Genomic DNA, 12,448 nt, shown 5'->3' with positions numbered 1-12,448 from the left:
AAAGCCAACACCTCCTTTGGCTGCCTATCCTTCCAGTTCTCTGCTGCCAATGACTGGAACGAATTGCAAAAATCGCTGAAGCTGGAGACTTATATTTCCCTCACTAACTTTAAACAAAGGTGAAATAAAAATTAAATAAATGCATGCCGCCGGCATATCTGTGTCAGATGGCTACAGCGTCTGCTATACAGATATAGACATACAGAGGCTAATTCATACATTTTCGATCAGTATATTTTGTATAAATATAAGCATTATATTGATAGATTATAGGAGTAACTCTGGTAGGCCTGAAACAAACTTCCTCACCTCAAGTTCAACTGATGGAATGAGTTGGGGTGCCGGGATGCAATGCCTTCATATCATAGGCCTGCAGTAGGTAAAGCTTAATAATAGACACCACACCAAACCTCCACAAACTATTCTAAACTTTATTAGGGTAATATCAAAAGTAAGTCAAGCCATTGTTTATAAGGAAAATAAGAGCAAAAGAGCAAATGTAAACCAGGGGAAAAACCACACTACCCTCCCCTGCCCAATAAAAAAAACACCCAATCCTGCACAAAGCAAAAAACATTGTTTTGGACCACCTCCCCTTTGTAAATGTCGATCTGTCCCTTAGACAGCGCTAGCTGCGCAACTAGAGATCCTGGCTCGAGACCAGGCTCTGTCGCAGCCGGCCGCAACCGGGAGACCCATGGGGCGGCGCAAAATTGGCCCCGCGTCGTCCGGATTATGGGAGGGTTTGGCCGGCAGGGATGTTCTTGTCCCATCGTGCACTAGCGACTCCTGTGGCGGGCTGGGCACAATGCACACTGACACGGTCGCCAGGTGTATGGTGTTTCCTCCGACACATTCGTGCGGCTAGCATCCAGGACGCATGGCTCTTGACCTTAGCCTCTCCCGAGTCCGTACGGGAGTTACAGTGATGAGACAAAACTGTAAATACCAATTGGATACTACGAAATTGGGGATAAAAAAAGGATTAAAAATAAGAACTAAATGCAGTGAATAAAATTAAATGCAGTGATTACCGAAATTATTCAGCAATCATGATTTATTTGAAAAACACTGTTTCCATCATAATTTGTCACAAAGGAAGTTCTACATATGAAAAATCCACCCGTCTAACGGATAAAAACTTGTTGATATTTTGAAAATGTTTCAATACGTCGCAATTTTTTGTTGTTGTGTCATTGCTTTTGTCAAATAAACCCGGGTCAATGGAAACCTGCCTACTGATATCAACCCAAATGAACAAGGTCACATATGTACACTTAGCCTACATCTCAGGTCGAATGAAGCAGCATCGAGATATGAGTTTGATGACTGACTGATCTAAAATCAACCAGAGACAATTGTGAAATGCTCCAAGGTTTTATTGGTTTAATACAGCATATTCATTCCAGTATGTTATTACCAGAAGCAACATTAGCTTCTCTGTATCTTTGTGTTGATATCGATGTCAATATTTCACATGAAATAATAAATTATGAATACAGCATTTACACAGAAAAATATAAATAATTGCAAAGAATTATGAAAAGCAAGGAAGTAAATCTGACAAACAAGAGATCACACCAATGAAGTTACATAGAAAACCTGTCTCAAACTGAATCAATTAATTTGGATGCAATGAGGGATTAACAGATGATGTAACATGCCACAGAGAGAGTGAGTGAGGCTGGGATAGCTAGAAAAGCAATACATGACATTTCCACAATCAGAGTTATCCAGCACAGATATACAAGCTTATAAGATCCCACTGCCCCACATTGAATAGCAGTGACAACACACACTTTCCAAAAAGACAATCCTAAGCCATCCTTTTCATTTTTTTTTTTAAATTGAACCTTTATTTAACTTGGCAAGTCAGTTAAGAACAAATTCTTATTTACAATGACGGCCTACCCCGGCCAAACCCTAACCCGGACGACGCTGGGCCAATTGTGCGCCGCCCTTTGGGACTCGCAATCACGGCCGGTTGTGATACAGCCCAGGATCGAACCAGGGTTTGTAATGACGCCTCTAGCACTGAGATGCAGTGCCTTAGACCGCTGAGCCACTCGGGAGCCCTATCCTTCTCCTAGCCCAGATTAAAAGGTAAATGTAATAAGAGTTTAGACATGTACAGATAAAGTCAACCATGTCTTTAAGCATACAAGGGTGAAAAAATCATAGGCAATATTCAGAAAACCCTGAATGACAAATGCATCTCCTGTCTTCCAAATGAGATAAATCAATTCACCAGAAACAAAACAAAAATTGCGAAGTAACTGGACCCCTTATATAAACACTGTAGAGAGCAAAATAAATGGTAACTTAAAGCAGCTCCTATCGACAAGATGTAGTCGAGGGTCAGAACACAAATGAATGTTATGTTACCTTGTTCAACCTGTTATTTCTGTCTTCTTCCCTTATCTACCTGCGGACATTGCACTTCGACCCCCTCTCCCCTATGGGTTCTACTGATTCGGGAGGGGAAATGGTGTGGAGAAGGAGGTAAGGTAAAGGATCAGTATCAGGGGGTCAGCATAATGTCCACCTCTGTGACACCGCCATAGCACAGGGACTTCCTGTCCATCAGGGAGTCTCAGCCTCTTCTGGACCAACCAACAGCAGGATCTCGTGACTGAGGATGAATGTAAAGAAGTAGACACAGAGGTCAGCGAAGACGTCGCCCATCTTCTTGTAGGTGTCCATGGAGCGGTTGATGACCTCCGCAGGGATACCAGACAACAGGAGCGCGGCAGTCAGCACTGTGGTTTGCATCTTCTTCTCAACCTGGTGGATGACGGAAAGTTTTTACACGTGTATGTATGCACAATACACATGTTATGACCATATATGCCTGACCCATTTGGTATACACTATATATACAAAAGTATGTGAACACCCCTTTCAAAATGTGTGAATTCGGCTATTTCAGCACACCCGTTGCTGACAGGTGTATATATCGAGCACACATCAATAGAATCTCCATAGACAAACATTGGCAGTAGAATGGCCTTACTGAAGAGCTCAGTGACTTTCAACATGGCACCGTCATAGGATGCCACCTTTCCAAGTCAGTTCATCAAATTTCTGCCCTGCTAAAGCTGCCCCGGTCAACTGTAAGTGCTGTTATTGTGAAGTGGAAACGTCTAGGAGCAACAACGGCTCAGCCGCAAAGTGGTAGGCCACACAAGCTCACAGAAAGGAACTGCCGATTGCTGAAGCTCGTAAAAATCATCTGTCCTCGGTTGCAAAACTCACTACAGAGTTCCAAACTGCCTCTGGAAGCAACATCAACACACTAACTGTTCGTTGGGAGCTTCATGAACAGTGTTTCCATGGCCGAGCAGCCGCATACCAGCCTAAAATCACCATGCGCAATTCCAAGTATCGGCTGAAGTGGTGTAAAGCTCGCTGGCATTGGATTCTGAAGCAGTGGAACGCATTCTCTGGAGTGATGAATCATGCTTCACCATCTGGCAATCCAACGGATGAATCTGGGTTTGGCGGATGCCAGGAGAACGCTACCTTCCCCAATGCATAGTCACAACTGTAAAGTTTGGTGGAGGAGGAATAATGGTTTGGGGCTGTTTTTCATGGTTCGGACTAGGGAAGGCCTTTTCCTGTTTCAGCATGACAATGCCGCCATGCACGAAGCGAGGTCCACTGTCAAGATCGGTGTGGAAGAACTTGAGCGGCCTGCACAGAGGTATGGGATGAATTGGAACGCCGACTGTGAGCCAGGCCTAATCGTGGCTGAATGGAAGCAAGTCCTTGAAGCAATGTCCCAACTAGAGGTTGACCGATTAATAGGTATGGCCGATTAATTAGGGACAATTTCAAGCTTTCATAACAAATCGGTACTCAGCATTTTTGGACGCCAATTATGGCTGATTACATTACAGTCCACAAGGAGACTGCGTGACCACCTGTTACGCGAGTGCAGCAAGGAGCAAAGGTAAGTTGCTAGCTAGCATTAAACGTATCTTATAAAAAACAATCAATCTTAACATAATCACTAGTTAACTACACATGGTTGATGATATTAATAGTTTAACTAGCTTGTCCTGTGTTGCATATAATCAATGCGGTGCCTGTTAATTTATCATCAAATCACAGCCGACTTCGCCAAACGGGTGATGATTTAACAAAAGCGCATTCGCGTCAGGGTATATGCAGCAGTTTGGGCCGCCTGGCTCGTTGCGAACTGTATGAAGACCATTTCTTCCTAACAAAGACCGTAATTCATTTGCCAGAATTTTACATAATTATGACATAACATTGAAGGGTGTGCAATGTAACAGCAATATTTAGACTTAGGGTTGCCACCCGTTCGATAAAATATGGAACGGTTCCGTATTTCACTGAAAGAATAAATGTTTTGTTTTCGAAATGATAGTTTCCGGATTTGACCATATTAATGACCTAAGGCTCATATTTCTGTGTGTTTATTACATTATAATTAAGTCTATGATTTGATAGAGCAGTCTGACTGAGCGGTGGTAGGCACCAGTACGCTCGTAAGCATTCATTCAAACAGCACTTTCCTGCGTTTGCCAGCAGCTCTTCGCAATGCTTGAAACACAGTGCTGTTTATGACTTCATGCCTATCAACTCCCAATATTAGGCTGGCAATCATATAGTGCCTATAAGAACATCCAATAGTCAAAGGTATATGAAATACAAATGGTATAGAGAGAAATAGTCCTATAATAACTACAACCTAAAACTTCTTAACTGGGAAATTGAAGACTCACGTTAAAAGGAACCACCAGCTTTCATATGTTCTCATGTTCTGAGCAAGGAACTTAAATGTTAGCTTTTTTACATTGTATATATTGCACTTTTACTTTCTTCTCCAACACTTTGTTTTTGCATTATTTCAACCAAATTGAACATGTTTCATTATTTATTTGAGACTAAATAGATTTTATTTATGTATTATATTAAGTTAAAATAAAAGTGTTCATTCAGTATTGTTGTAATTGTCATCATTACATATATATATATATAAAAATTGGCCGATTAAATCGGTATCTGCTTTTTTTGGTCCTCCAAAGGTCGGTATCGGTGTTGAAAAATCATAATCGGTCGACCTCTAGTCCCAACATGTAGTGGAAAGCCTTCCCAGAAGAGTGGAGGCTGTCATAGCAGCAAAGGGGTACCAACTCCATATTAATGCCCATGATTTTGGAATGAGATGTTCGACGAGCAGATGTCCACATACTTTTGGTAATGTAGTGTAGCTGTGCTCCATTCACTATATATTACTGCCAAAAGGTCAAGCGGTATCTCTTACCTTTGGAAAATATTTGTACAACCCCATGTAGGCCAGTTCGAGGGTGAGGAATGGTGCGAATATGGACTGCAAAGGGGAAGAGTAGCCTAGTTAATGAACTGCTTCAACAAATCCTTACTCTCATATTACCATACATGCGGCATAATCTAAAACAGAATAAGTCAGTGGTATTAAACAAAATCAAAGCTCTCAAGGGAAGAGACAACACTTTTCCGATCAGACTCACCAGATACTTGCAGACAAAAACCCTGACAAAGAGAGCAAGGAGGACACTGCCGACAAGCCTGAAGAGCCTGAAGGAGTCCAACTCATCTGGGTCTGAGCCGGCTGCATCCTGGGCTTGTTTCTCATTGGCCAGTTGGCCTCGGAGCTTCATGGCGTCATCAAAGCGGGACAGGTACTTCTGCAGCCCTCTGCGTGGGGATCCAGAGCGGCTGGGCTCATCGGCCGCCAGCTGGGCCTCTCCGCGTGGCCTCTGACGGACGCCCGGTGTCACGTCCTTGTCCACACCGCCACCCAGCACCTCGCTGGTGTCTGGCAGGGGATACCCTCTCCTCTCTGAGAGATCACTGTGGGGGTGGCTGCTGCCTACTGCCTCTGGGAGGAATGGAGACAGTGTGGGGGAGGGGTATGTTGACCACGAGTTGCTCCTGTCCAAGTCCAGATGGAACACGGGTGCCGTAACACTTCTGGACGCTCCTGTTGGGACAAGGTCGTTGACATGACGTTGTCAGTGTAATGGATTAGGCTAACTAGATTTATCTGTGATATGACAATAGAGATTCTATATATGGATATATTGAATGCAAATCAGTAAGCTTGTTAGATAATACAGAAGAGCGCTGAATTGTCATGACTGCAGCACATTTCACACTGATGCAAAGGTTTATTTTCTAGCTCACTGCATCATGGTCCATAGCAATAGCGGTGTGTGGGTAAAATCAATGGGGAAGCCAAGTCAGGAAAAAAGCCTTAATACAATAATACAACCTGGTTTGTGATAATTGCGTTGGTTGCTCGAGAACAATAAGAAGAAAGTGGCAGAATAAATTTAACCACTCCTTCGTTTAATCACAAAACCGGAGAGCAACACTGCCCTATCAAGCAAAAAGGCAGTAACTGCTCATAGTGTGGAATTGAGAAAAATTGCTTTTATTTACCCTGGTTTCACAGTAACTTTATCCAGTTACTGCTCAAACACAATAGAGGCAGGATACTTGTCCATATGATTAAGCATGTATTTAATGCAGCAAAAATGACATTAACTAATTTTCAACCAAATGAGCAGGTACTGCCTTTTTGCTCAGTAGGGCAGAACATGTGTCTGGTTAAGTCCACAAAACATATTGCATGTAACAAACAGTTACATGACCTACAGCATGGTCAAGCAAGCTTTGAGTTTTTGTTGTCCTAGGTTAAAATGCTTGCTCGCTAGCCTAACTTATTTTCATGGACAACGATGCGCCAGGCGAGCTAGTTAACATTATCCTACTAAACCTTGCTACACGTTTTACTTCCATCCTCTCAGGCCAGGGGCACAGTGTATGAATTTATGGTTGGATCAGAATCGCCGTTATAACCATTGGCCAGTATGGAGAACTAAGTAAAACCCCAAGTCCAAATCTACATACATGGCTAATTTTGGAAAAATAAAATAATAGCTAACTACCCACTGGAGGACAATGACACAAGACGCAACAATTCAAGTTTTTTCTGTCAATAAGGTTTGGCTTCTGATGTGATTGGTGTGAATCCAAATCCAAACTGGCTTCCCTTGACAAGTGTTTTTGGTGCACCAGGAACATTCACAGTTGAGCTCATTGATTGGCTATTATTTTATACTTTTTTTATCAAGGGAGGCCAAATGCTTGCTGGCTTCCCTTGCATTCCATGCTATGGGCAGGAACAATGTCATACTCTTTTTGACCAGACAGCATCAGATAGCTGGGCTACACATACAGTACCAGTCAAAAGTTTGGACACACCTTCTCATTCAACGGTTTTTCATTATTTGTACTATTTCTACATAGTTTTGATGTCTTCACTATTATTCTACTATGAAATAACACATATGGAATCATGTAGTAACCAAAAAAAGTGTTAAACAAATCAAAATATTATACATTTGAGATTCTTCAAAGTAGCCACCGTTTGCCTTGATGACAGCTTTGCACACTCTTGGCATTCTCAACCATCTTCATGAGGTAGTCACCTGAAATGCATTTCAATTAACAGGTGTGCCTTGTTAAAAGTTCATTTGTGAAATTTCTTAATGCATTTGAGCCAATCAGTTGTGTTGTGACAAGGTAGGGGTGGTATACAGAAGATAGACCTCTTTGGTAAAAGACCAAGTCCATAGTTTGGCAAGAACAGCTCAGATAAGCAAAGAGAAACGACAGTCCATCATTACTTTAAGACATGAAGGTCAGTCAATACAGAAAATGTCAAGAACTGTAAAAGTTTAAAAGTACAACTGATTGGCTCAAATGCAATAAATTCCACAAATTAACTTTTAACAAGGCACACCTGTTAATTGAAATGCATTCCAGGTGACTACCTTATGAAGCTGGTTGAGAGAATGCCAAGAGTGTGCAAAGCTATCATCAAAGCAAAGCGTGGCTACTTTGAATAATCTCAAATATAAAATATATTTTGATTTGTTTAACACTTTTTTGGTTACTACATGATTCCATAGTTTTGATGTCTTCACTATTATTCTACAATGTAGAAAACAGTAAAAATAAAGAAAAACCCTTGAATGAGTAGGTGTGTCCAAACTTTGGACTGGTACTGTACTGAGACGAGAGGGGCGTCGTTTCGTTCGCTCGGATGCTTTCTCTGGTGAGATACATTCAGCCTCTTGTGAATTGAGAGACAAAAGATCAATAATTTAGTATGTTTTTTTCTTGGTACATTTTTGGGGGAAGCCTGGCTTCCCTTGGCATCCATGAATACACACCACTGGTTCATAGTAGCTAGTAGATTGTAACAGGGTAATGTGAATTTTTTTATCAACCTTCTCAATGAGAGAAGATTTGAAATTGTCAAGATGGCGGCGTAAACATTGTTTGATTACTTCATGGAGCAAAACATTTATTTTATTTAATAACAGAATTTTATCAATTCTAACAAACCCCCTGTTACTAGACATTAGGCAGATTTCCATTGACCTAGATTTAATTCTAAATGCCTACTGCTTGCAAAATCTATGTAATTTTTTTTTGAATAATGTTTCTATACAGGACAAGGATTGTCCTGACTTTCAAGAATGCCTGTTGAATTGCTTCGCCTTGCTTTTATGGCTGGCAAGTTTCACCATCCAATTATTTCAGATCTACAGGAGTGCAAGTTTCACCATATGACAGTTGTGGCAGCTTCACCATGGCACAGACAGTGGCGATACGTTAGAACATGAGAATTATTAGAATATGGCAAATATTGGAAGAGAATTGTGCCGAAGGAGATGGCTGCCGTTTTACGATCCCGTAACCAATTGTAATATTGTGTATGTTTTTCCGCAACTTATTTCGTACATAATGTTTCTGCCACCGTGTCTTATGACCGAAAAGAGCTTCTAGATATCAGGACAGCGATTACTCATCCCGTACTGGAGGGATACTTTTTCTTCAACGAGTCGGACGGGAAGGATTTACTTCAGACGCCTGACGAGGCCCTCATCCCCGTCATTCGCAGGAGAAAGAGATGGAGGTATCGAGAACGAAGGTCCGGGTGCCTTGTAAGGATACGTCGCCAAGAGAGGGTAATCCACCTTTACCATCGGTCCTATTAGCCAACGTACAATCAATCGATAATAAAATAGACAAACTACGATCACGTATATCCTACCAACGGGACATTAAAAACTGTAATATCTTGTGTTTCACCGAGTAGTGGCTGAACGACGATACGAATAACATACAGCTGGTGGGTTTTAAGCTTTTTCGGCAGGATAGAACAGCAGCCTCTGGTAAGACAAGGGGTGGCGGCCTATGTATATTTGTAAACAACAGCTGGTGCACGAAATCTAAGGAAGTCTCGAGGTTTTTCTCGCCTGATGTAGAGTATCTCATGATAAGCTGTAGACCACACTATTTTTCAAGAGAGTTCTGTATTTTTTGTAGTTGTCTATATACCACCACAAACCGATGCTGGCACTAAGACTGCACTCAATGAGCTGTATACGGCCATAAGCAAACAGGAAAACGCTTAGCCAGTGGCGGCTCTCCTAGTGGCCAGGGACTTTAATGCAGGGAAACTCAAAATCCGTTTCACCTCATTTCTACCAGCATGTTAAATGTGCAACCAGAGGGAAAAATAAACTCTAGACCACCTTTACTCCACACACGGTGAGGAGTAACCGTGTGTCACCCTCCTCTATACCAGGCGGTGTCAGAGGAAGGCCCTAAGACTCCAGCCACCCTAGTCATGGACTGTCCCCAAGCCATACGACTCTTGAACAGGTTACCGGAACAGGCTACCTAGACCCCTCTTTTATGCTGCTGCTACTCTCTGTTAATTATCTATGCATAGTCACCTACATGTACATATTACTTCAATTACCTCTACTAACCGGCACCCCCACACTTTGACTCTGTACCGGTATAGCCCCTGTATATAGCCTCGCTATCGTTATTTTACTGCTGCTGTTTAATTATGTTACTTTTATTTTGTATTTTTTGTACTTAACAATTTTTCTTAAAACTTAAAACTGTAAGCATTTCACTGTAAGGTCTACACCTGTTGTATTCGGCGCAAGTGACAAATAACATTTGATTTGATTTATTAGTCAGTTATTGCATTATATCCATGCTGGCTTTGGCAGGCTATCAGGTCCATGAAACAGAGATGGGAGGGCATAGAGGCTGTTGCTAATTTATTCATGCGCAATTTGCCTATATTGGTAATGGAAGCACTTCAACCACTACATTTTTATTAGACAATATATTACAAACAAATGTAAAGGTGTGACTTCATTACGTTCAGGTGTTTTTATAGACACAAGATATTTAAATGGAAACGCACCCTAGCAGGCAAATTTCGCATCTATTTTCTAAGGAAACTTTATATTTGGTCCAACTCAATGAGTTATAAAAACATTTAAATGCACCCCCCTCCCCAATGTAAAAAAAAATAATTCACACAAGCCTCTCCTTGTATTGTAAAATAAATTAAACACCCTCCCCCCCTCATAGAATTAACTCAAAATAATGTTAATGACCACAAATAACAATACCTGCTGTAGTGACCCTGTGTTTATAAACATGAATATCAACTTTGCCACTCCAGCATGCTTTTGGGACACAGTCGAAGCCACGCAGGGCTACAGGCAAGAAGGTTGAGGTTTCGCCCACCAACAAGCTCACTCTCCTGTTTCATTACACTACAATCAGAGCTGGCTGCAGACAATGATCAGCTTGGAGGAAATCAGATCTCGACAAACAGAAACCACATCCCTCCTTACCTTGTAGGCTTGCCCAGTATCGAAGGCTTGGTTTGACAATCTCCGAATGTCATTAAACGTTTTGGTGTTTTGTCTCTTTCCATTCATCAATTGGCCACTGCACAGTTTGGATTGATTGATTATATTTGTCAGTTAAAAAAAATACATATATTCACAAAGATTTTTTCAAGTGACCGGGATTGCACGATAAATATCAGGGGACTAATTTGTGGTCCCCATTTTTTACGTAAATATATATACGATTACATAGATACAGACACATTACAGACAGAGACGTAAAAATGCCCAACCTACAGATGAGTATGAGGGGGGAGTTTAAGTACAATTCTTACAAGCTTGTTTGGCTGGTAGCTTATTCTTTAGATGTTTGGAGTTGCTGGTGAACCATGATGTGCAGGCATAATCAAAGTGACACTGGCCTATAGGCTTAGGTGTCCACTGTATGATATTAATAGTTGAATACATATACTGCCTATATAAAGGAAGAGAAGCTTAGGCCTAACACCAGAGATATAGAGATATGCTGGTGGCATGCTACGACACTCACAGTAAATTTCGATCTGTCCCTTAGATTTCTGGCTTTCGAGGGAGTTTTTCTAAGCCACTGTGCTTCTGCATTGCTTGCTCTTTTGGGTTTTAGGATGCGTTTCTGTATAAGCATTTGTGACAACTACCAATGTAAAAAGGGCTTTATAAATAAACGTGATTGATTGATCTAAAAACGCCTATCAGCCAGCTGGCTGAGTAATGGTCTGACTGTCCATTGAAGCGAGCTGCAAGCTAATATAAGCTATCAAGCTAAACAATTTGCTTGTCTCATCAGCCAGCAAACCCTTGACCACCACTTAGGTTTTCCTTACCGTTGTTTTCAGCTTCAGCTTTGGTGAAACCCACAATTCTGTTCATTCTGTCTTCGGAATTCATGAGCAATTTTCGTCTCCGAATTTCTGCTCTTCTTTGCGCAGAAGAAAGACAGGTTTTCTCTTCTGGTGTATTTAGACTAGTGTCATCTGGACACTGCATGGTTTCAGAAATATTACGATTATTTCATATACAAGACACAATATTCTGATCGTGTAGACAAATTCTTAGATTGTTGCACTTTACTGCAGCTGGATACAACAGAATGGGGCCTGCCTGTATTGTCTGTGTAGTGCGCACGTTGATGATCTCATCATCTACGTAAAGCTAAAAGGTTCAAATCGTCTTACACGGAACACGTCTTAACATTTGTAATGATCCAAAAGTAATTTTAACACGTGTTCTTTACACCTGTCCAGGGCGCATTTACAGGTCATTAGAACGCTTTTTATAGTCATTTTTACATATATTCATTACACCTGTCCAGTCTGTATTTACAGGTGATTAGAACGCTCGTTATGGTCATTTTTATATATATTTTATATATATTCATTACACCTGTCCAATGTGTATTTACAGGTGATTAGAACGCTCGTTATGGTCATTTTTACATATATTCATTACACCTGTCCAATGTGTATTTACAGGTGATTAGAACGCTTGTTATGGTCATTTTTACATATATTCATTACACCTGTCCAGTGTGTATTTACAGGTGATTAGAACGCTTGTTATGGTCATGTTTACATATATTCATTACACCTGTCCAGTGTGTATTTACAGGTGATTAGAACGCTTGTTATGGTCATTTTTATATATATTCATTACACCTG

General features: G+C 41.1%; 1 protein-coding gene across 1 annotated transcript; it reads right to left on the bottom strand.

The window, feature by feature from the left end:
- Window positions 1-1,984: 1,984 nt before the first annotated feature.
- LOC120066601 (calcium signal-modulating cyclophilin ligand-like) lies at window positions 1,985-11,901 on the bottom strand. The gene is made up of 4 exons (XM_039018023.1): window positions 11,615-11,901; window positions 5,520-5,992; window positions 5,294-5,359; window positions 1,985-2,784 (listed from the first exon to the last, which is right to left on the bottom strand). The coding sequence occupies exons 1-4, from the start codon at window positions 11,775-11,777 to the stop codon at window positions 2,584-2,586; spliced, it is 903 nt and encodes a 300-aa protein (XP_038873951.1). The 5' UTR covers window positions 11,778-11,901; the 3' UTR covers window positions 1,985-2,583.
- Window positions 11,902-12,448: the final 547 nt, after the last annotated feature.

The sequence above is a fragment of the Salvelinus namaycush genome, chromosome 21 (assembly GCF_016432855.1).
Source record: "Salvelinus namaycush isolate Seneca chromosome 21, SaNama_1.0, whole genome shotgun sequence".
Lineage (NCBI taxonomy): Eukaryota > Metazoa > Chordata > Actinopteri > Salmoniformes > Salmonidae > Salvelinus > Salvelinus namaycush.
This window is presented reverse-complemented; position numbering and strand designations above follow the sequence as displayed.

Bases quoted from the DNA above. Each gene is read 5' to 3' on its own strand.
- LOC120066601 (XM_039018023.1), bottom strand. From the start codon at position 11,777: ATGCAGTGTCCAGATGACACTAGTCTAAATACACCAGAAGAGAAAACC. The intron at 5,360-5,519 runs GTGAGTCTGATC...TCCCCTTTGCAG, and splicing joins TTTTTGTCTGCAAGTATCTG to TCCATATTCGCACCATTCCT. The intron at 2,785-5,293 runs GTAAGAGATACC...GTCATCCACCAG, and splicing joins TGTACAAATATTTTCCAAAG to GTTGAGAAGAAGATGCAAAC.